General features: G+C 59.5%; 1 protein-coding gene across 5 annotated transcripts; it reads left to right on the forward strand.

Annotated features, from left to right (window-relative positions):
- Positions 1 to 1,206: 1,206 nt before the first annotated feature.
- Positions 1,207 to 26,794, forward strand: RASA4B (RAS p21 protein activator 4B). Of its 5 annotated transcripts, none has more exons than XM_037814580.1 (21): positions 1,207 to 1,372; positions 5,776 to 5,832; positions 7,403 to 7,516; positions 7,939 to 8,000; positions 9,100 to 9,229; positions 11,004 to 11,085; positions 11,870 to 12,001; positions 12,236 to 12,327; positions 13,604 to 13,721; positions 13,943 to 14,093; positions 14,406 to 14,470; positions 14,745 to 14,857; positions 15,091 to 15,283; positions 15,480 to 15,617; positions 16,180 to 16,324; positions 16,502 to 16,671; positions 19,111 to 19,248; positions 20,556 to 20,691; positions 23,077 to 23,197; positions 26,034 to 26,083; positions 26,236 to 26,794. In XM_037814580.1, exons 1-21 carry the CDS (start codon positions 1,308 to 1,310, stop codon positions 26,355 to 26,357), a joined length of 2,394 nt encoding a protein of 797 aa, XP_037670508.1. In that variant the 5' UTR covers positions 1,207 to 1,307; the 3' UTR covers positions 26,358 to 26,794. The 5 variants fall into 5 exon arrangements, 4 of the variants coding, with proteins under 4 accessions (XP_037670508.1, XP_037670509.1, XP_037670507.1 ...); XM_037814581.1 differs by lacking the exon at positions 1,207 to 1,372 and adding an exon at positions 2,065 to 2,099; XM_037814579.1 differs by lacking the exons at positions 1,207 to 1,372; positions 5,776 to 5,832 and having other exon boundaries at positions 6,157 to 7,516; positions 19,111 to 19,194.
- Positions 26,795 to 27,611: the final 817 nt, after the last annotated feature.

Here is a 27,611-nt window from a genome sequence, read left to right on the forward strand (position 1 = left end):
TCATTGCAAGCCATTCAATGTCTTTTTAATTTGTTGAAGTTTGCACATATAGAACAAATAACAAAATAGGAAAACAAAACATAACAGAAACTAGAAACCGAGCTAGGTGCTCATACCCAGTGGATCGCCAGAGCACCTACGGCAGGTGTTACTGCTCCCTCTTTGCAGGTGATGAAATGCAACCAGCTGAGAGAGGTTAGTGAGGGCCCCGGATCACCCAGCAAGAGAGTGGGGGACCGGGTCTGGAACCCACGTCTATAGTCATGCTTGGACAATGCCCTTCTGGGGAGTCAGCTGCCCAGGGCCAGTGGCCACGGTGTCAAGACTATGACTTCTAGATCTGGAAGGGGACCACCAAGGTGGAAAATTCTAGAAACGCAGCTCTGGATACTGAGTCTAGAGGGAGGACCCCGCGCCAGTGCAATGACCCGGGGTCATGGAGTAGTGGCCTCCCCCCCCACCCCGCCCTGCCTCTGGCCAGCTGTGCGACCTCTTGACCTGAGCAGGTGATTCCCCCCTGTGAACCTAAGCCCCCATGTGGGCAGGGGTCCAACCGCGGGGGATGTGGGAGGAGGTGGCACTGAGAAAGCCCCCTCCTTCCAGGAGAGTTATCAATAAAATCCGGGTCTTTACTACGGCTTGAATGCCTCCGCTTAACAGCTCTACCTGCCCGGGCTCTCGAAGCCCTGCCCAGAAGGCCCCAGCGCACCCACACTGTTTGCTAAGTCCGTCCCATTGTTCATCCATCAACACGCTTCCATGGTGGGCCTCCCACGCGCTGACACGCTGGCCGGCGTCGCCCGGGTTCCCCGCTCTTGCCCCCGCCGCGCGCCTCCAAGCACACGCTCAGGCCCGCACCCTCCGCGCCCCCGGGCACTACCTCCCGGCCCAGCCCGCCCGCACACGCGTGCCCCGCGGCACCCCGCGCACAGCCAGCGCAGGGTTGGGCGTCTACACCCGCCGGGCGGGGCGTGCCCCTCGCCCCACCGCAGCCAGCCTGCGCACCCGGAGCCCTCGCGCGCAGCTCCCGCCCCTGCCCGCCCCGAGGCGGCCAATGAACGCCGCGGCCCGGGCCGGCCCCGCCCCACCCCGGGGAACCCCGGACGCTGATTGGCCTGCCCAGCTTAGAGTCCCCCCGCACGTGGGGAGGGGTGAATGAAGTAGAAGCGATTTCCCCCCCTTTCCCCCCCAGCCCGGCGCGGCCCGCCCCCCGCCGCGCTCAACCCTGCGCTCGCCCCGCGGCGGCTCGCTGCGCTGGTCCCGGCGGCCCGATCCCCGCGGCCAGGACCCCGCGTCGCGCACCCGCAATGGCCAAGCGCAGTTCACTGTCTATCCGCATCGTGGAGGGGAAGAACCTGCCCGCCAAGGACATGTGAGTGCGGCGGGGGGGTGGGAGACCCAACTTTGCGGGGAGGGGAGCCGCTGCCCCTGACGCCTGACCTTCCTGGGGTCCTCGCGGCCCGCCTGCAAGTAGAACAGCGGCGAGGGTGTGGCGGGTGTGATCGCGGTGGGGGACTGGCAGGGAAAATGGGGACAGTTAAAAGATTTGCTGCGAGCCATGGAGAGGGGGAGGTGACACCAGGGGGAAGGGGTATCAGTGAGGGCCCGGGTCTGCGAGGGGGCTTAGTGAGCGGGGAGGGAGCAAACAGCGGCCCAAGAAGGGAAGGGGCTTTGCTAGAACTGGGCGCGCGGGAGACATCGCAGGGAAGACCACTGGGTGAACTGCCCGGGGGTGGGTGTGGCTGGAGAGGGGTGGGGTGCTTCCCTAAAGGGAGTGGTCTTCCTCCTTGCCCTGAGTGTGCCCCTGAAACATTTCTGCCCCTCCTCTCTTTTCAGGGGCCCCGGGGCTGTCACTGGGCTTCCTGCAGAGCACTTGGGAAGGGAGGGAAAGGCTTGAAGGGGGAGAGGGTGACAGGTCAAGAACCAGGACTCCTTCATGATGGGGGTGGGGGGCTGGCTAGTAATCTTCTTTGAGCCCTCAGCCTTGCCTGAGCCATCCCCTTTAATTCTCAGCAAGGCAGTTCGCATCATCCCATTTTGCAGATGAAGAAACTGAGTCTCAGAGACATGAAAGTGCTGGCTCCAAGTGGCCCAGCTTAGTAAGTGGCAGAGCAAAGTCTTGGGTCCAGGTCCCCCAAGAGGTGCTGCCCCGTCTAGGGCTGGTCCTGGGCCACACTGGGGGAGAAGGTTTTGGGGCCCTTGTCCCACCCTCTGCAGATGGTCCCTAGGCAGAGCTGCCCAACCCCTGGTTCTCCATCCTGGCTCTGCCACCAGCTCCTGTGGGTGGGAAGGCAGCCTTAGGCAGGTCCCTGCTCTGGAGGCCTCAGTTTCCCCTTCTATAACTGGGGGTTGGAAGCCCCCCCAGAGGGGAGAGGTGGAAAGCACAAAGCTTGAAGGGTGCTGGCTGCCTGGAGGAGGTGGGGCCCAAGGCACATAGGGTCCAAAGTCTGCTGGGCTGGAACCTGCCTGCCCCGAGGCTCCTCAGCAGCCTCCTGGATGCAGAGGTGGTGAGGGGGCAGGGAGGGGGGCATCTCTCTCATCCGCAGACAGAGCCCCTGTGGGTTTCCCCGGCATGCTCAGCGCTATGAGCAGTTCCAGTTCAAAGCCCCCTGGGCCTGAGGAGGCCTGGCTCAGCAGTTGCCATGGCAATGGGTGAGGGATGGGGGTGGGCCGTCTGAAGGTGGGTTTCTCTGCATCACGGGAGGTGGGGCGGGAGCTGAGAAGGGGGTCTCTGGTGTGGGAAGGCAGAGGACCTTTGAGCAGGGTGTCGGCCCCCATGCCCAGCCTGTAAGCACCCCCGAGCTGGCACTCGTAACTAGGTCATCTTGGCCTGCGCTGGCTGGTGGTGGCTGGGAGGAGCAGCCCCTCCCCGCCCCCGTCTGTCGCCTCCCCGTCCTGCAGCAGCTGGCCCTAGTGCCTGGCTCCAGGCTCACAGCAGCCCCGGGTGGCAAAGCTCCTGGGCTGGGCCTACCTGGGAGCCTGGCTCCCTGCCCAGCCCTGCCTCTGCACAGCTGAGGGGCTCTGTTGGCTCTGCTTCTGGAATCTCTTGCTTCACTCTGCTCCCCTGCCCACCCTGCTCACCTCCCCTCACCACCTCGGCCCAGCCTTCCTTCTTCCTCTATCTAACACAGCTGTGATCTGGCACCCTTTCCTCAACCCGGCCACAACCCCTTACGGGGGGCCATAGCCCCCTCCGAGCCCTAGCTGTCCTTTAGGACCCCCCTCCAGGTCTCCTCCTCTCCAGGGCTTTCCCTGGCACCTTGGGCAGGGTGCATGGCCCTGTTCTGTACCCTCCAGCACTTGAGGTCTGCTCGGCCTGGAGGAGCCCTTGCCGTAGCAATTGCCCCTTTGTGGCTGCCTGCCCTGCTGCCTGGGGGTGCAGGACCGTGGCCCATTCATCTTGGCATTCCAGGCGCCCTGTGGGACACCTCGTCCATGGTAGCGGAGAGTAAGGGGTGTGGAGGACCTTCAGATTTAATACTCTTATTAGCTCCACAAGGCAGATGGGGAAACTGAGGCTCAGGATGTTTAAAGTGGTCTAGGAAGGCCACACCGCAGGCAGGTGGAGGAGTCAGGATTCAAACCCACTCTGCTGCTGACAGGCCTAGTGTCCTGTTCGGGCTGAGGTTGCAAGCTTGCTGGTGGGACTCGGTGGGGAAGCCTTGGAAATCCTGTGCAAAGCATCTGGCTGCTGGGCATGCAGGAGCTTGGGGACTGCAGGGGGCCCTCACTGAGTGCTAGGGGCAGGGGTGGCACTGAGCTCACCTCACTGTGCCTCACCAGCCAGCAGCCTTCGTTCTGAGCAGCATCCCTGCTAGCTGGTTCTTGCACACTCCTGAGGATGGGGAGCTCCCCACCTGCTATAGTGGCCCATCCTGGCTGAGACAGTTCTGAGGAGGGAGCTGTCCTCACACAGCTGTCGCCTGCCTCCCTGCCACGTCCACTCATGGGTTTTTGTTCCTCTTAAGGCCTTAGGAGGAGGTCTCTGATCCCCATCACCACCAGCTTTCAGAGCCCACCTGCTCCTGCCATACTTCCTTCCTGCTCTCTCCCATCCCTGGGTGCCTTGATAAGCCAGGCAGGAGTGGAGCCTCACAGGGACTGGTGGCCCACTGGCTCCCACACCCAGTGGCCCTGGGGACAGGCTGGGGGCTATTCTGGGGTTAGCCCTGATCCTCCCCCTTCTGCAGCCTATAAACCACCAAGGCCCTAAATATAGAGGCCCTATGAGTAGCCAGGCTGGAAAGGAGAAGTAGGAGAGGGGAGCAGGCCAGGGGCCTCGCCAGGGCAGAGGCTAGTGGAAGGGGTACAAGGCCCAGAGGCTTGCCAGAGTGGGCAGTGCTAGGCTCCTGGGGATAAGCCAGAGGTTCCCCACCCCAAGGGACCCTCAGGCCAGGAGGCAGTAGCAGGGCAGATTGCCTGGTGATAGGGGGCGTCTCAAAGGAGTCCCCTGATACTCTGGGGCAGGGCCCACCTGCTGCTGCCCACACTGACCTCTGCTTCCTTCCTCTGAGCTCCTTACACAAATATGTGTGTGGCTACTGGGCCTTCAGCCCAGCCCAGCATCTGGGCACATAGGGGGCTGATTGCTTGAGGCCCGGAGTCTCCTGGCTTTGGGGTGGTGGGATGCAAGCTGGGGTGGTCACAGAGGGCTCCCTGGAGGAGGGGGCTTTTGAATGATTGGGGAGGAGGGTGTTACAGGCAGAAGAGCAAGGAGGCTCAGGCTGCGCTAACATTTATCAAGCACCTCCCATGTGCTGGCCCTCTTACTTTCGTTATTTCTGGGACCCAGGGCAGCCAGCCTGTGAGCTGGGATCACAACTCCCACCTTACAGGTGGGCAAACTGAGTCCAGGCAAAGATTTCCAATTGGTTTCAGGAGAACTTTTGGAGATGTTTGTCCTGAGTGGCTTCCTCAGCCGGAAAAGCCCTTTTGAGAAAGGAAGTTGGGCTTGAAATTCCCCAACCTCTGACACGCAAATATACTTCCTTCTTATGGATGTCAGGCAGAAGGGGCAGTTCTAGAGACAGTCCTCACTGCCCCCCTCTCCCCGACTTCCAGCCCTGGGCCTAGCTGGAGGCCCTGCCTAACCCCAGAAGTCCCCACCAACTTGGGACAGTTGGAAATGAGCCATCTCTGTTGTACCTTTCTCATACCTTGTCTTTCCCAGATGACTGGGTGCTCCCGGGGACAGACTTGTTTTTGTTCAGTCACTCGTTCATTCAACAAACACTCACAGGTCCCCTGGCTTGATGACTGCATCATTAGTGGTGCTGCGATGGAGGGGAGTGGTGGGGAGAGGGCAGCCAGATCCCAGGGGAATGCGTACTCCCAGCCTCTGGGACAGTGGAGGGTTCTTAGAGGAGGGGGCCGGGGCTGGGAGAAGTGGGAGGACGCTGCAGGCAGCGGGGAAGGCTACAGGGAGAGAGTAAGGGGCTAGGCTTTGATGACCGGAGCTCTCTGGGGCCGTTGCTCATTGCTCAGATACTGGCTTGTTACTACCCTCCTGGGGCAAGACGGGTAGGGTGGGCAGGGGGCGGGGGGCGAGTGAGCAGTGACCCCCAGCTCCCCACTCCCACTCCCCACTTGCCTTCGTACCCAGGGAGGAGGGGCACATGTTTTGGGCTGAGGAGCCTTGGGCCCCAGCCCAGGATCCCGGCCTCGGCTTTTACTGCCTTTTCCCTGGGGTCACTGAGGGCCCCTGGCAGAGGGAGGGGCGCTGCTGGAGAGGCCCCGCCCCTGACCCCGCCCCCTTCTGGCCTCACGGTCTTGCAGCACCGGCAGCAGCGACCCCTACTGCATCGTGAAGGTGGACAATGAGCCCATCATCAGGTATCGCCCGGCACCCCCAGGACGGAGGGTGGGTGTGGGCTTCCTCCCCCAGCTCCCCTGGCCTCCTGCCCCTTCCATCTCCAGCGAGGGCTTGGAGCCTCTAAGCCCCTGGGACCCCTACCATGCCCTGACACACCTCCTAGGAGGTGAGAAAGTCCCACTTGGAACTCATCGCCACTGACCTTGACCCTGGTGCAAAGATTCCGGTGGGCCCTTGGCTCAGGGCCTCTCACCTACCGACTCTAGTCACTTTTTTTTTTTTTTTTTACTCCATCATCTTTACAAGCCCGGTGAGGGAGATGATGACGATTAGCCTTTACAGAGCTCTGCCAGGCCCTGGAAACACCTTTTCCAGCCCGTTTAATTCTTACAGTGAGCTAGATACCCCATTTACAGACGAGGAAACCGAGGCTTGGAGAGACTAAGCAATTTGCCCAGGGTCACATGCCTAGTAAGTGGCAAAGCTGGGAGGAGCCCCAAGACTGGCTGACCCGAAAGCCCGAGCTCCTTCCACAGTGCTCCCCTCCGCTCTCTGGTCCTTGCTCTAACTTATGGGCTCCCTCTCCCCAAGAGGGTCCCACAGTGGTTACCCCCCCCCCATAAAGACTTCTCCTCTTCAGGCTGGGGTTCCCTAGCCTGCACCCAGGAGGGCCCCTTTCCTCAGTGGTCTCCACCATGTCTAGGCCAGTGCTAAGGCAGGGTCTTTGTGTCCCATCTCCTCTCTCTTTAGAGACCCCTGCCTCCAAGTTCATGGCCAGGGCTGTCTCAGTGGCTCCACCTGCCTGGGTGCTCACTGCTGACCCCTCACCAAAACCCGACCTTCAAACAGGGCCCCAGGCTTTCTCCAGATTCTCTCACAACCCCAGACAGCAAGGAGGGAGACGGGCGTGATGGGTCTCACTGACAAACAGGGAAACTGAGGCCCAAGAGTTCAAGTGACCTGCCCAAGAAGTGGCAGGGGTAAGGGGGGCCCTGAGCCTTCATCGCAGTCCTTGGGGGCTTTGCCACCCTCCCCCCCCAACACAAATGCATACGCTGCTAAGAACCATGAGTTGAAGGCTGTGCTCCTTGGGGGTTTGGCTAGAGCTGAGTGAGGACTGAAGCAGAAGAGACGCCTCTGGGTGGGGCCCTGGACCTCCACTGCCAGGCCCCCACCCTCCCCAGGAGGAAGGCCTGGCTCCAGAGTCAGCCTGGACATCCTCCTGCCTCCACCCTCAGCGAGCTGGTTCCATGTCGGAAGCCAGGGTAGGCATCCGGTCCCAGCCCCACCACTGTCCTGCTGTGTGACCTAGGGCCAGCTGTGATCACCTCTGGTCTCAATGTCCCCAGATGTAAAGAAGCCCGAGAGATGCAGTCCTGTGCCCCACCAGGGTAGAGGTGAAGACCAGGGGGGAATGAATGATTGCTGGAAGAGGGTGGGTCTGGGACGAGAAAAAGACATCAAAGGACAGAGCTGGTGGCTGTTACCGGGGGTGAGAGGGGCCATGGAGAAAGGTGGGTTCAAGTCACATAATCCTGCCTCACCCCAGCCTGGGGTGGCCGGGCAGGTGCCGAGGGTCCTCTCCTACAGGACAGCCACCGTGTGGAAGACCCTGTGCCCCTTCTGGGGCGAGGAGTACCAAGTGCACCTGCCACCCACCTTCCACGCTGTGGCCTTCTACGTCATGGACGAGGATGCCCTCAGGTGGGGGACCCCCCTCTGCGGCTGGGGCCTGGACCCCACATCTGCTCCCTCTCTGGTCCATGTCACTGCTGGGTCTGCCGGTCACTTTGCATCCTCTTGGCCACCCGGAGGGAGGGGCAGCCCCAGGGGACTTGGGTGTGTGTGTGTGCAGGCTTTGTGTGTGTGTGGATTCACGGTGCACACACATAGGTGTGCAGTGTGGGAATACAGGCACAGGGGTGCACGGCTCTGGGTGCGTGGGGTGTGAGCTGTGAAATGGGCACCCAGGGAGCATGGGCTTGGCATGTATGGGGGCACCTGTGTCAGCCCGTGGGCCTGCAGGAGCAGGGTGTTTGGGGTGTCCACCTCCTTGCTCCCCACTGGGGCCCTGAACTGGGTGGGAGAGGATCCTGCCCAGCTCTAGCTCCGCTCCCCACCTCCAGCCGGGATGATGTCATCGGGAAGGTCTGCCTGACTCGGGACACCCTGGCGGCCCACCCTAAGGGTAAGAGCCCGGGAGGGAGCGCAGGACTGGCTCCTGCTCCCCCACCCTCCCATCCTCTGGAGTGCCCACTGCCTGGTCTTGCTTGCACTCAGCATCCTGCCTCCAGGCTCCCAGGCCCACAGAAAGCCATTTCTAACCATCGCCACCCCGAGAAGCCTGGGCCTGTGGCTATCTCCTGCCCCCACTGCCTCTGGGCCCTGGGGCCCCGTCTGCCTGCACCCTCCCCAGGGCAAAGAGGTGCTGCCAACGGTGGCATCTGAGGCCGCTGCAGGCAGAGGAGGGACCTCCCACTCCACTGCTGAGGCCCAGGGACCCCTCCTCCCAATTAGGCTGGTTCCATGTGAGAGGTCCTGCCTGGGGAGTTGGGCTGGAGCCAGCCCAGGCTGGAGGGCCCCTTGGATTATTCCTGGGACGCAGACACTGTTTTGAAGTGCCAGCCGTGCGCCCGCCTTACTGTGTGTGACCTGGGGCAGGTTGTGCCCCGTCTACCAGTGACGACTCAGACCAGCTCGGCGATGCCTCGGCCTCTGCCAGCCTCTCCCAGGCCCCACCCCGCACACACCTGCCCCTGTCTGTGAGCCTGTGGGGGCGGAGAGGCGACTTTGCTGAGTCATGGGTCCCCGCAGCCCCTGCCAGGCCCGAGTCCTCTCCTGCCCGCTGCCCAGGCCAGCCCCTCTCGGCCCTCGTGGCCCACAGATGCCATTTCTTGGGGTCCCTTGTTAACTTCCCCATCTGGGACTCAGGTCTCCCACCCCCAGTAGCCCCAGGAGAGAGGCACTCCCCACTCCCCAGTTTTGAGTGGGAAACTGAGGACAGAGGGCAATCCCATGCTGGGTTGGGGTCAGGACCCCTGAATGTGGTATGGCACAACCGTGAGGGCGCGGGCCCTGCTGTGGCCAGCACTGGGGTTCTGATCCTACTTCTCCCCAGGGTGCTGCTCAGCCCCTGAGCCTCAGTTTCCCCATCTGTCACTGGGGATAACAGCCCCTGCCTCATGGGTGCCTGAGAAGGGTGTGAAGGGATCGAGTAGGGGCCCCATGGTGTAAAGGGTGTGGGGTGGGGGGGGACGGGAGGCCCTGACTGAGCTGAAGCCCCACAGGAGTCAGCGGGTGGACCCACCTGACGGAGGTCGACCCCGACGAAGAGGTGCAGGGCGAGATCCACCTGCGGCTGGCGGTGGTGTCCGGGCCTGGGGCCCGCCGGCTGCGCTGCTCTGTGTTGGAGGCCAGGTGAGAAGCGGGGGGCCGGAGGGCAGTGGGCGCAGGGACCCCCACTTAGGCGGATAGCTCCCCTAAGGGAAGGGCTTTGTACATTATGGAGCTGAGGGGCCTCAAACTCCCCCCACGCCTGGCCATTCCCCACTCCCAGCACCCCAGTGCTAAGGCTGGGCTTCCCTTATAACGCCAACGTGAACTTGGGCTGGGGTGCGTGTGTAAGCAGAGGTCCTCGGTGGGCTGTGGGGTGGGGTGAGAAGATCGGCTGAGTATCTCTGGATGGGAGGGGTAGGGGGGGCTTCCCCAGCAGGGACAGTGACTTGGATGGGAAGGTGGGTGCTGGCGCTGGCTCTGTGGGCTGAGTCACCTGGGACAAGGGCGTCCCTCCACCCCTCGGGTATTTTTAGCTGCAGGCCCCACTTCTGTCTGGGCCTGGGTGTGAGTCACACATACTCCCTGAGGAAGCTCCTTCCTTTCTGGCTCCAGACCCCCCTCCCCAGGGGTCTCCTCTGCCAGGACACCATGCAGCCGGCACCTGTGGGCGAGTGTCCCACCCCTTTGGGTTGGGTAGCCCTGCTGGGAGGGAGATTTCTCTCCTGTGAACGAGGGGTGTGGGTTGGGTGACGGCAAGTGTGGACATTCTGTGGCTTCTCAGCTTTATTTTTCTGCTCTGGGGCTGGGATGTGGAAGAGGCACATCTGGGGGGAAAAGGCAGCCCCTCGCTGCAGCTCATTGACTCACAGGCCAAATCATGCTTACCCACTTCCTCTTTCCACAGCCCCCTGCCCGGCCCCTGGCTCCCTGTGGCACGTGCATGTACACGCACAGCCATGTTTCCAGGGCCTCCGGGGTGCCCACCCTCACCCTACTGCGGTGGGAAACGCCAAAGCGTTTCTTCCCTGATGTGCGCCCGACTCCCCAAGGGTCTCCTCTCAGCCCCTCTTCTTCTGGAGCCACCAGGGCTGCACCCATCCAGCCTCCTATTAGCAAGTCCCGGGGAGGGGGTGAAGTGTCCAGGCGTTTCTCTAGAGTGTGGGGGGCTTGTCACCCCTCATCCTTGGCAGCGAGCCTCTTACTGAAATTCTGAGGCATTTACGAAGCCCTGTTTGCTGCAGGGGAAGAAAGAACATTTTCTCCCCATCTTTCCTTGGAGATTCTCAAAGCCAAGCCCCAGAAGTCTATTAGACAGTTCTGAGGGGGAAAGACAAGCAATGTGGAAAAGGCAAAGGGCAGCAAATCATATTTGTAACAAATGGAAGTGGTGTGGGCTTCGTCGTCCTTCTACAAAGGGCTCTGAGACAGGGGTGCTGTGGCTGGGTTTGGGCTCTGCAAATAACCCTCTGTGGGGAAGGGAGAGGATGATCCCACCACGACCCCCTGCAGTTAGAGGGCCTTAGCCAGGGTGGGTATTCTAGAAGCCCGTTGTCTCACTTAGCCTCACAGTCACTGTGGGTAGGAATTATCATCTCCATTTTAGTGACGAGCAGGAGGCATGGGGCCCCCAGCCTGGGTGGTTTGTCTGCAGCTGTACCCCTCACCTCCAGCAGCAGCTGCTCCAGAGCTGCTCAGCCAGAAGGAGCCGTGGCCCCCACCTTGTGGTTTCGTTGATCTGGGCGGGCACCATAAGAGGGGCCGTGGGGTGATCACTGTGGGAATCGGGGCCCAGAAGCGGGGGGGGGCAACTGTCCACAGTCACCCAGCTGGATACAGCTCCCCCACAGTGGTGCGGTGGCAGACGGGAGGTTGGGGGGCACAAGTGACAATGATCCGTGTCCCCCACACCGCCCAGGGACCTGGCCCCGAAGGACCGGAACGGGGCGTCCGACCCCTTTGTCCGAGTGCGTTACAACGGCCGGACACAGGAGACCTCGGTGAGGAGCTGGGGGGCTGGGGGCACTGGGACGTCTTGCGGAGCTCGGGGACCTGCCTGGGTCCTCACCACCTCCTCCCCATCACCTGCGAGGTCAGGTTGGGACTGCAGCCATGCAGAGGCAGCTCAGAAAAGTGGGGCGGCCTCCCTGAGGGCACAGGGCGGGCCCCAGGCTCCCAGCCCTCCCAGCTCCACCTTTCTGCCTTCCGGCAGGTTCTGAACCAAACACTCAGGCCCTTCCCCTTTAAGTGTTTCCCTTCCTACCCCAGACCGAGTTCAAGTCCCCAGAGCTCCATTTGTGTCTCTGAGCACAGCTCTGACCCCCTCCCTGAGGTTCTCCAGGAACAGGGCTGCCTTTGACCCAGGTCAGTCCGAGCCAGGTGGAGTCAGGAGGGTGGGAAGCTGAGAAGGCCGGAGTGGGGGTCATCAGCAGAACCCAGCAGCAGCCCACACTGCCCTCCTCACATCTGGAAACAGCCAGGATGGGGGGCTCAGCCCTGGCAGGAGCAGGGAGAAAGTGCAGGATGCAAGACCTGGGTTGTCAGTGCAGCCGGCCATCATTGTGCTGTGTGGCCTTGGGCAAGTTCCTCAACCTCTCTGGGCACCTAGGGGATGTTAGACAGGAAGTTGTTGCCCCTGTCATGGCAGGGCCTCTGCCTGGACTCCAGGCTGCAGCAGGGCCCCTGAAGGGAACCCAGACAAAGTATTTGGGGTGGCTCTACCCCTGCCTGGACCTGGGGATCCCTGTGGAGTCAGCCCCACCCCCGCTGCCCCTTTCTGGGCAGATCGTGAAGAAATCATGCTACCCACGCTGGAACGAGGCCTTCGAGTTTGAGCTGGAGGAGGGGGCCACGGGGCCACTGTGCGTGGAGGCCTGGGACTGGGACCTCGTCAGCCGCAACGACTTCCTGGGCAAAGTGAGCACCCCCACCCCACGGGCTGCCCCTGCGCCTTCGGCACCTGACCTCCATTCCAGCCACCCACCCTCAGGAGGCCCTGGACCCCCCAGAACCAGCAGCTGTTTGCCTCCCACCAGTGGTACTCAGGGACCCTCAGAAGGCAACTCCACCCCCCAAAAGACCAGCAGTTGGCGGGAAGAGACCTGAGTGTCCCAGCCCCAGCGTGGCCTCCCCCATCTGTGCTGACTCTAGGTGGTGTTCAATGTCCAGGGGCTGTGGGCGGCCCAGGAGGAGGAGGGCTGGTTCCGGCTGCAGCCTGATCAGTCCAAGAGTCGGCTGGACGAGTGAGTGTTCGGGGCCTGGTGGCAGGGCTGCTGGGCTCTGGGACTGGGATGGAGGCTGAGAGGTGGCCCCGGCAGGCAGCGGGGAGTGGCTGGCCAGGGCTCAGGGGGATGCAGCCCCAGGTTTCCTTCAGGCCTTGCCGGCCAGGCCAGGCTCCTTTTCCATCCCGGAGGGATCCCACCTCCTTGCCTTCCCTGTCCTCTGAGCTTGGGGGGCAGCACAGGTGTCCACCTTTCTGCCTTCCAGAAGGTTCTGAACCAAGCACTCAGGCCCTTCCCCTTTAAGTGTTTCCCTTCCTACCCCAGATCAGAGTTCAAGTCCCCAGAGCTCCATCTGTGTCTCTGAGCACAGCTCTGACCCCCTCCCTGAGGTTTTACAGGAACAGGGCTGCCATGAAAACACAGGAGCCCAGTTAAAACTGAATCTCTGATAAATAATGAATTTTTAGTTTAAGTATGTGCATGCAGTATTTGAGACCTACTCATATTGAAAACAATCAAATTTCACTGGGCATCTGGTATTTTTATTTTACTAAATCTGGCGACCATCCTGGCTTCTCTGCCCACCGCTCTCAACCCTGAGGTGGTCCCACAACCCCACTGATGATTCAGCTTTGCTAACTCCCTGCAGAAGCCTCCAGAAGCCTCTCCCCTACTCTTAGCAAGACAGGGATGGGGTGGAAGGGTGTGTGTCCAGCACCACAGCATTTCCATCAGACTAGGGAAGGGCACATCTTGACAGAGCCCCCGTCCAGTGCTAAGGGCAGTGAGTGGGTGCTTGGAGAACGCTAAGCCTTGGTCACCAGGAGGGGTCACAGCAGGGGGCTTTGGAAGTTAGATCCAATGAGGCAAGTAGCTCAACCTGCCTGAGCCTCACTTTCCCCTGGCAGGCGGTTATGAGGGGGCAGGGAAACAGAGTGGGGATTTGCCTCAGGTGTAACGTGTATGGGTGATGGAGACGTTACCTGGGAGTTCAGACTCCAGTTTGGGGAGTCCAACATGTCCAGGTGGACCAAGCTTGGCGTCCACAGGAGTCTGCAGGTGGCGGGAGCCAGGCCTTGAGACAGACAGATGGGAATTCCCTGAGTACTGAGGCAGCAAGTGCTTTCCATAGCATGGGCAAAAGAACAGAACACAGGAGCTGCAGGGGACCAAGCCGGAGCGAGTGAGCAGACACCGTGGGGCTGGCCCCAAGGGGGAAGGCCAGAAGCAGCGGGGAGGGCCATGGCCCTGAGCGGCCCGGGTCCCCGGTGGGGAGGTCACAGGCTCCCTGTCCCAGGGGCACCCTGGGCTCCTTGCAGCTAGAGGTGCGGCTGCGGGACGAGACGGTGCTGCCCTCTGCCTGCTACCAGCCCCTGGTGCAGCTGCTGTGCCAAGAAGTGAAGCTGGGCGCCCAGGTGAGGAGGCCTCGGGGGAAGGTGGGAGGGTCCAGGGACGGTGACCCTGTCCCCAGAAACCCAATCTGCAGAGCAGAGAACTGAGTGCTGAGGTGGGTAAGGACACTGGGATCCTGCAGTGTCCTGCCCCCTCTCCCCAAGGTGCAATGAGGTCCTCAGAGCGGAAGTTCGGGTTCCCCTGGGCCTCCCCTAGCCCTGCCTCTCCCTGCTGCCTCCTACAGGGCCCAGGGCACCTGATCCCACTCATCGAGGAGACCACGAGCACCGAGTGCCGCCAGGAGGTGGCCACCAACCTGCTCAAGCTCTTCCTGGGTCAGGGACTGGCCAAGGACTTCCTGGACCTGCTCTTCCAGCTGGAGCTGGGTCGCACCAGTGAGGCCTGGGAGGGTGCGGCGGGCCCGAGGGTGTGGCTGAGAGGGGTCCCGGAGCCAAGGACTCCAGAGATGCTGGGAGGAGGGAGATGCTGGAAGGCTCCGGTCGAGAGGCTGGTGGGTCAGGTTAGGAGGAGAGAGAGAGAAGGGTGGCCAGGGAAGGAGCAAAGGGCAGAGGTGGGACAGGGGGTTGGGAGGTGTTCAGGAGGCTCTTCACGAGGGGCCAGCTTAGAGCTCCATCTCCAAGGCCCTCAGTCCTTTTTGAAGCCCTGTTCCTCTTCCAATCCCCACCCACTGGAACCTGTTCTTGTAGATGAGGCCAACACCCTGTTCCGGAGCAACTCTCTGGCCTCCAAGTCCATGGAGTCTTTTCTGAAGGTGAGGCTGCACGCTATCCTGTCTTCATTTTATAGATGAAGAAACTGAGGTTCAGAGTGACCAAAAGATAGAGCACTGTGTCCAGTGCCCTCTAAGGCTAAAAATTCCATTCATCCATGGGCAGCAGTGTACAGAGCTGCCCTCCTTGTGTGCCTGGCCCCAAGCTGGGCCCATACAGTGGGCAGGAGTGTGCAGAGTGACTGGGGAGACCAGATCCTGGGGGATGGCGGGTAGCTGGAGGCCGGAGATCAACTCGGCGACGGTGGCCCCCCAGGTGGCTGGGATGCGGTATCTGCACGGCGTCCTGGGCCCCATCATCGATCGGGTGTTTGAGGAGAAGAAGTATGTGGAGCTGGACCCCAGCAAAGTGGAGGTCAAGGATGTGGGGTGAGGTTGGAGATAGTCCCTGGGGATGGAGGGGGGCGTGGGTAGAGGGTGGTCAAGTCCTGCCTGCGAGCGTGTGTTTATGGCTCTTTCTGCTTGGCTTTACCTGAAGCCCCTCTGTCCCCCTTTCCATCTGTGCCTTGTCTCTGTGTCCCTGTCTCTGCTGATGCCTTTCTGCGCCGGTGTCCCCGGGAGCCCCTGGCGCTGACCGCGACTCTCTGGGCGGGTCCACGCAGGTGCTCCGGGCTGCACCGCACACAGACGGAGGCCGAGGTGCTGGAGCAGAGCGCACAGACGCTGCGCTCCCACCTGGCGGCGCTGCTGAGCGCGCTCAGTCGCTCGGTGCGCGCCTGCCCCGCGGTGGTCCGCGCCACCTTCCGCCAGCTCTTCCGGCGCGTGCGCGAACTCTTCCCCGGCGCCCAGCACGAGGTGCGCCCTCTGCCGGCCGGGCGGGGGCGGGGGCGGGGGCGGGGGCGGGGGCGGGGGCGGCGGCGGGGAGAGAGGAGCTGGGCGGCCCCCGGGAGCGGTGTTGAGGGTCGGGAGTTGGAAGCCGGGACATGGGGAGGGGCGGGGACAGCCGCATGGCAGCGGGGAGTCCAGCCCCGGCTCTGCCCTGCCCCTGCAGAACGTGCCGTTCATCGCCGTCACCAGCTTCCTGTGCCTGCGCTTCCTGTCTCCCGCCATCATGGCGCCCAAGCTCTTCCACCTGCGGGAGCGGCACGCGGACGCCCGCACCAGCCGCACGCTGCTCCTGCTGGCCAAGGTGCGGGCCTGCGGGCGAGGAGGGGCCCTTGCCTGCACCGCGGCGCGTCCCCAGCTGGCCCCGGGCGGGCCTTGCCGTGAGGCCACTGATAACTCCCACGTGGGCACCGCCCTTCACAGTTTGCAAAGCCTTCTCATGGTCACCTCACTGGAACCCAAGCTCATGGCTGAGGACGCAGGTCCGAGAGGGGCACGAGGCTGCGCAAGCCCGCCCCGCCTGTCAGTGGTGAAGCAGCTGCTTCGATTCCAGATCTAAGTACACCCCGGGCTGCACCTATCCGCCCTGCATCAGGATGGGGCGGGGGTACCCAGGAACAGAGCCTGATATTAAAACTGCAAGGGAAGACCGATAGGTTGGCTCCAAGTGATTCAAAAGGCCTCGAACGCAGTGATCAGTTCAACCCTGCTACATTGTGGGGCTGGGATGGGTCGTGGGCAAGGCCTGTGTCCCTTCTGCCCCCAATTCTACAGCTGTGATGGCACAGATCTGAAGGGGAGAGGGGCTCTGCGGTGGCCCGGCCCCTGATCCAGCAGATCCCGGCCCTTCCTGCTGTCATCCCCAGGCGGTCCAGAACGTGGGCAATATGGACACGCCGGCTTCAAGGGCCAAGGAGGGGTGGATGGAGCCGCTGCAGCCCACCGTGCGCCAGGGGGTGACCCAGCTTAAGGACTTCATCACCAAGCTCGTGGACATCGAGGAGAAGGAGGGTGCGCTCTTCCCGCGCGGCCCCACCTGAGCCTCCTCTGCTCACCTTTGCTCCTCCCCTAGCCCATATGGCCCCGCCCACTACCTCCCAGCGGCCCTCGCGGCCCTGCCCACGGCCTTATGCTCATATTTGCTCTGCCCCCCGCCGCGTTCACATTTCCCTCTTCTCCCGCCCGCAGAGCTGGACCTGCAGCGGTCGCTGAGCTTGCAGACACCGCCGGTGAAGGAGGGGCCACTCTTCATCCATAGGACCAAGGGCAAGGGTCCCCTCATGTCTTCCTCCTTCAAGAAGCTCCACTTCTGCCTCACCACTGAGGCCCTCAGCTACGCCAAGACGCCCAGCGCCAAGGTGAGTAAGGGGGCAGGCAGGCGAGAGGTAACGCCCTGGAGGATGGACCTGTTGTCCAGGCCGTGCAGGTCTGCCGGGGGTGCCCCGGCCCCGAGCAGGTGGGGGAGGAGGGTGAAGGAAGGGGCTGGTCACTCCCACCTCTGCCCTCGAGGGGTCCTTGAAGGTTCCCATCAGACCAGTCGGGCCGGTGGCTACCTCACCAAAGACGCCTTAGATTGTTGTGAGCACTCTCCAGGGCTTGAAGGAGTTTGCCACGCAGGCGTTGTCCGCTTCGGGCCCCGTTTTTGTTCATGGTCATTTGTGATAGCCGCTTAGATGGCCCCTCGGGCCGAGGCAGCCGCTGCGACCGCCACTCTGATTTCCACTCCGAGCAGGGGTTCCCCTTGGTTGGCCTCTGTCCCTATCAAGGGAGGCGTGTATTTTTCCTGAGAAGCTCTGCAGGTGTGGGATGAGCTCAGGTCACTCGTTATGACCCATTTGGGGAGCGCCTGCTGTGGGTCAGGTACTTACTACCCTCGCTGACCCTGTAAGCTTGGTGGTGTTACTCCCATTTCGTAGAAACTGAGGCCCCAATGTACAAAGGGTCTTGTCCAAAGTCACATGGTAGGGAGTGGGAGACATGTGCCCATGTCTGCCTGAGTCTGCTGCTCATTTCTCCCCAACATACCCCTGTTCTGGAAACCCAGGCATGTGTGAGCCAGAACCCACACGGTAGCTGGGCTAGTAAAGCCTGCTGGAATGAGGAAGAAGGCTAGAACAATCAGGGAAGGCTTCCTGGAAGAGGTGGGGGCATAGACTCACTGAAGCTCAGAACTGGAAGGGGTCAAAAAGATCATGTTGCCCAACACTGTGTGGGTCATGGATTACCTCTCCAAGAGCCCCCAAAGACTCTACATGTACACTCACCACTGTACAAAGAAGCCCATTCTGTCTTTATGGCTCTCTGTTAGAAAATTTTTTCCCCTGAGCTGAAGGCTGCTTTCCTGCGGCTTTCTTCTCTGGTGTCTGCTCTGGCCCTGGGGCAGCCATTCTCCTCTGCCCAACACAGCATCAACCATGGCCCTAAGTGTGCTTTCCTCTGGAACCCCAAACCCCCTGAGCTTTTTAACCATTCCACTGGGAGGGGATGGCAAACCCTTTCTCGGTTTTCTTGACATGCTTTAGTTTGCTAAGTTCCCTCTCAGACTGTGGCATCCAGAACAGAGCACAGTACTACAGAGCAGAGCCGAGCGGAAGGGACAGGCACCTTTCTGATTCTGGCCATGATACCTCTGTTAATGCTGCTTGGGCTCGCCTGAGTTTTGTGAGTCTATCTCATGGTAGATTCATACTTAATCTTCCTTTGACTCTCTGAGACCAAGGCAGTTTTTGTTTTTCTCTTCAGGGAGAAAAAGAAATCTTTATTCAAGAGAGGGACCTGGTATCTATTTCTCTTAAACTTGTTCTTGTCTAACTCTGCCCATGGCTCCTATTGCCTGAGCTCTTTTTCATGAATCCTGATTCTGAGCATGATCCGGGTCCTTGCCCAAGTCACCCATAAGCCTGCTGCCAGGTTGGAGCTGAGGGCCGAGCTTGGGGTCTGCTCCTGAGGCTCCTCCAGGGGAGAAGAGCACACCCCAGTAATACACACCCTCCACCTTCTCTCTAGCAGGGACGGCAGGTCCTTCCAGGCTGGGCAGAGGACCCCACCATTCTCTCTACCTTTGCAAGACCTCACCCCAAGGCAACTCAGACTGGGTCCCCAGAACACCCCACCAGGTTCCCCACTCTTTTCCTCCCAGGAGATGGCACTGCCCCCTGCCCTCATTGTCCCTTAGGCCAGTGGGTGTGGCAGCCTCAGATGCCAGGCTGGGGAGTGTTAGCCTGAGGGCTGCGGAGACCGGTCATTTGGTTGGCGTGGGGCTCTCGTGAGCCCTGGTGGGAGAGGGTTCAGGAGGCGAGGAGAACAGGCCTCAGGGGCTGGGAGCTCTTCAGGGACGTGGGTGTTTTTAGATCTAGGGCTTCTCTCCATCCCATTTGTATCTTATCAGATTCAGTGAGGTGGTACCGTATGTCACTCGGGGAGGGGTGGGAGTGGGATATGACCTTTAGAGTCTGGGTAAATAAAAGCCACTTGGAAAATTAATATCTGCAAAGACATGGGGCCTGGTCCCTGGCAAGCATTACTGTCCCAAAGGTCAGGACGGCTGAGAGCCCCAGAGACCAGTCTTCTCTCCACCTTGTTGCTAGGGACCCCCCCCACCAGCTGTCTGTCCTTCCCCCGGACTAGGGTCACTCGCACAACAGGCTCCTGGGAGGGACAGGCCCTGTGGATCCCCCACACGTACCCCTGGTGCTGCAGGAGGGGAGACTGGGGCCCAGATATAGGAAGGGAAGTGGGGAAAAGGGTAACTCTGCCTCAGGGGAGATCCTTAACCTCCCTTCCCCTGCCCACCCCAGAAAAGCACCCTCATCAAGCTCACCAACATCCGGGCAGCGGAAAAGGTGGAGGAGAAGAGCTTCAGCAGCTCGCACGTCATGCAGGTGATCTACACGGATGACGCGGGCAGGCCCCAGACCGCCTACCTGCAGTGCAAGGTGTGGGCCATGCAGAGGGCTGAGGGGGCACGGTGGGGGAGTGGGGGGTGATGAGAGTGAGGGTGGGCAGCTGTGAGAGTCCGCCATTGGGGGCTGGAGAGGAGGAGTGAACAAGTCTCCCGCCCCCTGCTGCCACACCAGGGTGTGTCAATCTGATGTGAGTGCAAGGTGTGCCTGGCTGCCTGGGTGTGCAGGCTGTGTGTGCATGCATATGTGTGCACGTTGTCCCAGGGTCTGAGTGCCTGGGAGGCCATGGCCCATGTCTGTCTGTGTGCTGGCCTGGACACCCACATGTGGGTCTGTGGAGCAGCGCATGACTGGGAGTGTCCCTGTGATTTGGAGCTTGCACACTGTACACATTTGTGGCAATGTGCCTCAAAATATCTGAGTTGGTGCTCATGTGTTTCTAGGTGTGTATCAACACATAATAATCACATACGTGCACCTATGTGCCTCTGGTTGCCTGTTCTCAAATCTCCCTATTTGCTCATTCGTTTACTCATTTACTCATTCATTTGTTTAGTCAAAAAATACTTATGGCGCACCTGTCAGCTTCCAGGCCTTATGGTGGGTGATGGGGATACAGTGGCCGAAAAACAAAGTCTTGCCCTCATGAAACTTCTATCCTAGGGGGAGGAATAAGGTGGAGCAATGATAAATGTAAAAGTGACAGATGATGATAAGTGCCTTTAAGGGAAGCAAAGCAGGTTAATGGAGATTGGGGTGTGTGTGCTCACAAAGTGGGATGTGTCAGGGAGGGGTGCTGCTTTATAAAGGGTGGTCAGGAAGGGCCCCTGAGGGGTGGCCCTAGGGCAGGCACATGGTGAGGGAGTGTACCTTGTACATATCTAGGGGAAAAAATACACAGAACGAGTACGGGGGCTGAGGTCGGAGGGGACTTGCCTGGTCCCCAGGAAGGACTGTGCTGGGCTGGTGGGAGGTGGTCGCAGACCCATGCCATGGGGCTCTGCCCTTTGGAGGGTCTCTGTTGGGTTAGTCTCCAGAGACACAGGGAAAAATGATGGCAGCCGGGCTGCCGCAGGTGGTCAGCTGTTTGCAGGCTGCCCAAGGGCATGGCTGAGGGGGCTGGGGGCAGTGAAATCCAGCACATGCTCTGCCCTCCAGATCATGTGTCCTGGTGTGGGCGCGGCCATCTGGAAAAAGGGCCGCCTCTCCTGGTTCCCTCAGAGCTACTGAGTGGACTAGCAGGGAGGGTGTCAGCCTGCCCAGTACAGGAGCTCCGGGGAGGGACGGCTTCCCAGAAGGCGTGACCTCTGGTCAGGTCACCCACCCAATGTCCCCTGCAGTGCATGAACGAGCTGAACCAGTGGCTGTCTGCTCTCCGGAAAGTGAGCATCAACAACACGGGCCTGCTGGGCTCCTACCACCCTGGTGTCTTTCGTGGGGACAAGTGGAGCTGCTGCCAGCAGAAGGACAAGACAGGTGGGGCGGAGAGCTGGGCCACTCCTCTGCCTCGCTGGCCTGACCAGGAGCCCTGAGGGAAACCTGTCCCTCCAGATGCTCCGGTGGCGAGGGGTTCCGAGAGCAGCTGTTTGGGAAACGCCGGCAATGTGCATGGTGCAGTTCTGTTCCTCAAAGGCTCTGAGGAGGCCTGCACATTCAGCAGGATCCCATTTCTAACTCTGCTAACACAGCCCTTCCCAGACTCATCCCATAGGTGTCTTAGTAGCAAAGTACCACAGATGGGCAGCTTGAAACCACAGAAGTGTATTGGCTCACAGTTCTGGAGGCTGGATGTCCAAAATCAGGGTGGCAGGGCCACTTCTTCTGAAGTGTGGGGGCAGGAATCTATCCCAGGCCTCTTGCCTGGCTTCTGGCAGTGGCTTGCTGGCAGATGGCGTTCATTCTGGTTTGCTAATGCTGCTGTTACGCAAAATACCAGAAATGGAGTGGTTTTTAAAAAGGGGGTTTATTTGGTTACAAAGTTACAATCTTAAAGCCATAAAAGTGTCCAAGCTAAGGCATCAACAATAGGATACCTTCACCAAAGGAAGGCCAATAGCGTCTGGGACACCTCTGTTGTCTGGGAAGGCACGTGGCTGGTGTCTTCTACCTTTGCTCCCAGGTTGTGTTTCAAAATGGCATTCTCCAAAAAGTTGCTGGTGGGGAGTTTTGTCCTTTCTTAGCTGCAGCTCCATCTGGGCCTGTGTGGCTCTTTTTAAAGTACTCCAGTGATCCAATAAAGACCCACCCTGAATGGGTGGGGCAACACCTCCATGGAAATAATCCAATGAAAGGTCTCATCGAGAGATGATTGAGTCACATCTCCATGGAAACAATCAAAGGATTCCAACCTAATCAACACTGATAATGTCTGCCTCAACAAGACTGCATTAAAGTACATGGCATTTTGGGGGACATAATACATCCAAATTGGCACAGCGTTCTCCCCTCTGTCTGTTTTCTCTTTTTATAAGGCACCAGCAGTAGTGATATGGGATTAAGGGCCCACTGCCCACTGACTCCAGTATGATCTCATTTTAACTGGCCTAATTTCACCAGGAAGGACCCAGTTTCCAAATTAAGTTCACTTTCTGAGGGACTGGGGAGTAGGACTTCACCTAACTTTTTGGGGGACAGAATTCACCCCATAACAACAGAGAACCCTTTTCGTGCCCCAGGAGCTTGCAGAACCGGTGTTCCCAGGAGCCCGCTTTAGGGCGTGCCCTGGTAATGAGGGCTCCTGAAAGCCCCCACCAGACTTGCACACACCCGTGCTGGCAGCCTGGTCCCGCAGGAGGGGCCCTGGGCACTGGGGGAAGCGGGGAAGAGCTTTGTAGTAGAACTTCCCGTGGTGATGGAAATGGGCTCTAGCTGCGCTGTCCAATACACTAATGGCTACTGCACACTTCAGATGTAGGTAATGCAGCTGAAAACTGAGTCATTTTTAAAAATTTTATTTAATCCAGTTAATTAAAACTGAAATAGCTTCATGTGACTAGTGGCCACAGCATGCTTCTAGAACCTTCTAGACCTGCCCCTACCCCCCCACCCCTTTATCCCTACCTGCTTTACAGAATACTTGCTCCCCAGTCACACAGAGTGGACTCAGCACTTGGAGCCCTCTGTCCCCCAGGACTGGTCAAATCTCAGCTCCCAGAGCCCAGGGGAGGACATCAGAACCCAACCCCACCTGTTCTAGCCTGGCATGGATTTGAGGCTGAGCAGTGGGTGGGGATGGGGCACAACCCCCTCTGGATAGGGGGTTCCCTTCCGCTGTGCAGAAAGGTCAGCCCAGCTCTTGGCACTTTCCCTCTGACAGACCCTCACCAGGGCCCGTGGGGTGCTCTTGACAAGTGACCTTGCTGGCTGGTTGACCTGACCTGCAGCCTCTGGCTGTAACCGTTGCAGAAGTGACCCTCGCTGTTGGGGAAGTGGGGCCTCTTGTCACAGGGATAGAATGTCTTGGTGCAGGACACGCAGCCCGTAAGTGGCAAGGCCGGTTCATTCCAAGGGCAAACCCCCATGGCCCACCTCCCGTGCTCCTACAGTTCTGGGCTGCTCCCTGCTTCCTTCCAGCTTCCCCAAGGTGCGTGTTGCACGGCTCCCACCCCTGCAGTCCCATGGCCCATATCCCGTGGTTCATGAGCTGAACCCAAGATAAGCCCTGGAAAGGTGGCCTGGGCCAGACCAACCCCGCTGTGCTCTGCTCCCAGCCCACCCCACCCTGGGGGACCCATGTCAACCTCTCTCCTCTCCTGGCCTCACTCTCCCCATCTCTACTACCAGGAGATTGGGTGTGAGCCCCGACAGTTCTAGTCCCTCTCTCCCACCCCACCCCCTCCACTGCCCTCTCTCTGTCCCCAGATCTGGGCTGTGACAAGACCCGGTCACGGGTGACCCTGCAGGAGTGGAGTGACCCTCTGGACCACGACTTGGAGGCCCAGCTCATCTATCGGCACCTGCTGGGTGCAGAGGCCACACTGCGGTGAGGAGGCCTGAGCAGGACAGTGGGGGGCACACGAGGATCCTGGGTGGCCCGGGGACACCTGCCAGGTGGGGGCCTTCTAATCAGGCCCAGCCCCACCCTTGCCCTTGGCAGCCCATGTGGGGAGGCACCCTGGGGTCTCTGCCACCTGGGACTGGCCCAGGTGAGGACGGAGGCTCTGTGGGCTGTAGGGGCTGGGTTCACAGCCATGGCTGCTTCCTGGGCCCCAAATCCCCAGGGTGCTCTGTGGGCCTCTGGGCTGCCCCAGCCCCTGAGCTGCCCAGCCTCCCTGCGGTGCCCCCAGGAGCCCAGGCCTTGCCCTCAGCCCTGATTTCCTCAGCCATCCTGCTCAATTCAGTGGTTCTCAGCTCTGGCTGCCCTTTAGAATCCCCAGGGAGCTTTTATAAAGCAGGATGTCTGGGCCCCACCCCATGAACTCAGAATCTCTGGGGGCAGGTCCCCAGCACTGGGATATTTTAAAGTGATCCAAGGTTCCCTGGGGATACCACTTCCCCTGAGCCTGCTCAAAGTGGGGCTCTTTTCTCTCCCACACCCTTACACCTGGGCCTGGAGGGGGTGATGGGTGCCCTCCTGCTCCTCATGGACACTTGCGGGACTTTGAAGTTGATGCTGTCAGATGAGCCCCACCGGCTTCCCTGGGGACTGCAGACTCCCACTGGCCTCCAGGTCACCTGCAGCCACCCCTGCTGACAGTGTCCCTGACTCCCCAGCCTCCTCCACCCCTGCCCCTGCACCTGGCTCGGGTCCTTCATCCCCCACCTGGACAACACATCCAGCCCCCCCCCCACTCCCCCATCTTCTCATTCTTCAGCCCCATCCTTCCAGAGACTTCCTCTAACACTTCCCTCCCTTCCCACATCCTAGAACTCGACATTCCTGCTCCTTCCCGTTGTCATTTGCAGGGCTCCATTTTAAGTTCATTTCATGTGTGTTCTGGTGTGCTAATGCTGCCGGAATGCAAAACACCAGAAATGGATCGGCTCATAAAGGGGGTTTATTTGGTTACAAAGTTACAATCTTAAGGCCATAAAGTGTCCAAGGTAAGGCATCAACAATCGAGTACCTTCACTGGAGGATGGCCAATGCTGTCCAGAGAACCTCTGTTAGCTGGGAAGGCACGTGGCTGGAGTCTACTCTGGAGTTCTGGTTTCAAAATGGCTTTCTCCCAGGGCGTTCCTCTCTAGGCTGCAGCTGCTCTTCAAAATGTCACTCTCAGTTGCTCTGAGGTCCTTCTGTCTGTGAACTCTTTTTATATGACTCCAGTGATCCAATTTACACCCACTCTGAATGGGCAGGGTAACACCCCCATGGAAATTATCCAATCAGACATTTCACTCACAGTTGATTGAGTCATATTTCCATGGAAACACTCAATCAAAGAATTCCAATCTAATCAACACTAGTATGTCTGCCTCCCCAAGATTGCATTGAAGAACACTGAGTTTTGGGGGACATAATACATCCAAACCAGCACACATGGGTTTAACTCTGAACTCTTAGTTCTCTTCCATTAGTCTGTATGTCTGTCCTTTTGCCAGTACCACACTGTTTTGATGACTGTTGCTTTGTGTAGTAAGTTTTGAAAGCAGGAAGTGTGAGTCCTCCAACTTTGTTCTTTTTCAAGATGATTTTGGCTATTTAGGGCCCATTGCAATTCCATATGCATTTAAAGATGGGCTTTTCCATTTCTGCAAAAAAAGGCTGTTGGAATTTTGACAGGGAGTGCCTGAATCTATAGATCACTTTGGGGAGTATTGCCATCCTAACAATAATAAGTCTTCCAATCTGTGAACACGGGCTGTCTTTTCATTTATTTAGGTTCTCTTTAATTTCTTTCCCTAATGCTTTATAGTTTTCAGTGTACAAATTTTTCAGCTTCTTGGTTAAATTTATTCTTAGGTATTTTATTTTTTGGAGACTATTATAAGTGGAATTGTTTCTTTATTTCCTTTTGGATTGTTAACTGCAAGTGCCTAGAAACACAAATGATTTCTGTGTGTTGGTCTTGTACCCCACAATTTTGCTGAATTCATTTATTAGCTTTTTTAGTTTTTTTGTGTGTGGATTCTTTGGGTTTTTCTCTATATAAGATCATGTCACCTGCAAGTTGAGATAGTTTTACTTCTTCCTTTCCATTTCGGATGCATTTTATTTCTTTTTCTTGCCTGATTGCTCTGGCTAGTACTTCCAGCACAGTGTCAAACAGCAGTGGTGAAAGTGGGCATCCTTGCATTGTTCCTGATCTTAGGAGGGAAATCCTTCGGTCTTTCACCCTTCTCTTCTGGGTTCCATTGATTTTCAGCTTCTGGCTGCTTCCTTTGGCTTTCTTTCTCTCTGCGACCTTCCCTAAAATGTGAGGCAGGGAAGCAGGCTGGGCCCTGCCCCCAAAGGGCCCAGAAGGGCCTGTTAGACTTTAATAGAGGGACACATCTCTCCAGAAATAGATCAGGGAGACAGTCACAAGGGCCGAGCCAGTGAATTCCTAAATAAGGCACTTAGAGCATGAGATCCACTCCTCCTCCCTCCATGTAAACACAGAGAATTGTACCTGCAGGGGCCTGGGGAACTGTTGAATCCAGGTAGGAACCACGCATCCTTGTCTCCTGCTTCTGGGAGAAGGAAAGTTATGACTAGTTCAGTACTGATTGGCTGTTTTCCCAAGGAGCCCCCCAAATACGAGTGACGTGGTTTGATCTCGGTTTCCCAAGGGCCTTCTGGGGTGGCAGGGGACCAGGGGCCAAGGCCCTATAGCTTGAGAGACTGCCAGGACCTCCTGCAGCCCTGGAGGCCCACACTTATTCTGCCCTCCCCCCAGGGAGAAGCACCGGGAGCTGAGGGCGGGCCTGGAGGAAGGCCCTGGCGGAGGTAGGTCTGTCCCACCTGGAACCAGAGTCCTTCCGGATTCCATGGGTGGGACCAGGACTTGCAGTCATGGGGCTCCCGGGCTCACAGCTGGGGCCCTCTCGCCTCCCACCGAGGCCCTGCCTGCTGGGGCCTCATGCCGGGTGTGCCCCCAGCCCCCGAGGACGCACTGGCCCAGCTGCTGCGGACGCTGCAGGACCTCAAGAGGGCCCATGGCTCCAGCCTGGCCGCCGCTCCACCCTTGGAGCAGACCCGCCTCCTGGAGCTGCAGACGTGAGGCCGGCCCACTTGCCCTCACCGGAGTGCGGGGCCTGGGTCTCTCCTGGGCTGGGAGGGTGGGGGGAGCCAGGGACCCTGGGGTCCAGAAGTCCAGAGCTGACAAGGTTCCAGACTGTTATCGCTGACCTGAAGCCTCCAGGGGACTTAGAGACCTCCTACTACTCTCTGAGGCCCAGCTGCTCCCCTCGGCCCCTGCTGCTAGCCCAGACTCTCCGGGACCCCCCCTCCCACCCAGGACAGACCCAGCCAGAACCACCCTCACCCCCACCCTGCTCCAAGGAACCGGGTGACTGACGCTCCTTGGACCCAGAGGAGTCAGGAGATTCAGATGTCCAGAGCCCCTGGAGACCAGTCCTGGGGCCTCCGCACCCCTTGCCCCCAGCCCACTCCACCCATGCCACTCTCTTGCCTGCAATAAACCGGCTGGGACTGGCACAGTTCTCTGGGGTCTTTTGATGGGGGCTGGGGGAGAGTGGGGCCAGGGGTACCAAGGACTGGGCCCTCCGTACAGCCCCCCATCCTCTTCTTTGCTGTCCCCCCTCATCCTGGGAGGGTCTTTTCTCCTCTTGGCTGCTGTCTCCATCACCTTCCTGGATCCCGCTGGGTCCTTCCATCCCCACAGGCCACAGTGCAGGACATGTCTTCCCAGTTGTCCTCTCCTTGCAGCCCCCAAACAAGCCCCTGGGTTCCTTCTTCCAGGCACACCTGGCCCGTCTCACTCCGGCTGAGGCTGGTTGAGGGGGCAGTGCTGGCCATGCTGGGGTTCCCGACTCCCACGGTCTGTGCTGCGGGGCTGAGCTCTCAGCTGCTCCCACTTGGCTCTTGGTCTTCCTGGGGCTGGGGAAGGAGAAGACCTCAAACTGCACACACCCCCATATGTCTTCCAACCCCTACCTTGGCCAGGCAGCTGTCCCCTTCGCTCTCTGACCCCAGACCCTGAAGGCCCAGCCTTCCCCAACCCATTTCTGGCCTCACGGGGTTTGACTGACAGAGGGTCCCCCAGGCTGGTTCTACCTCAACAAACGGTGACTTTGGTCTCCGCCTTCCTGGGAGCCTGTCTGCCTCCCTCGATGCTGAGGCCTCACCTTCTCCACCCTCCCCTGGGGCTGCCCATCGAGCCCTGCACCCTGTCCGAGAGGGGCCCCGCCTCCCTCATGGGGCAGTGATGAGTGGCTACAGCTGAATTGGTCCTGGGGCGTCTGGAGCAGCAGATGCCAGGGCTCAAGCCTCCTGTCACCTCCTTGCCCTGCCC

Source organism: Choloepus didactylus, chromosome 21, assembly GCF_015220235.1.
Source record: "Choloepus didactylus isolate mChoDid1 chromosome 21, mChoDid1.pri, whole genome shotgun sequence".
NCBI classification, from domain to species: domain Eukaryota; kingdom Metazoa; phylum Chordata; class Mammalia; order Pilosa; family Megalonychidae; genus Choloepus; species Choloepus didactylus.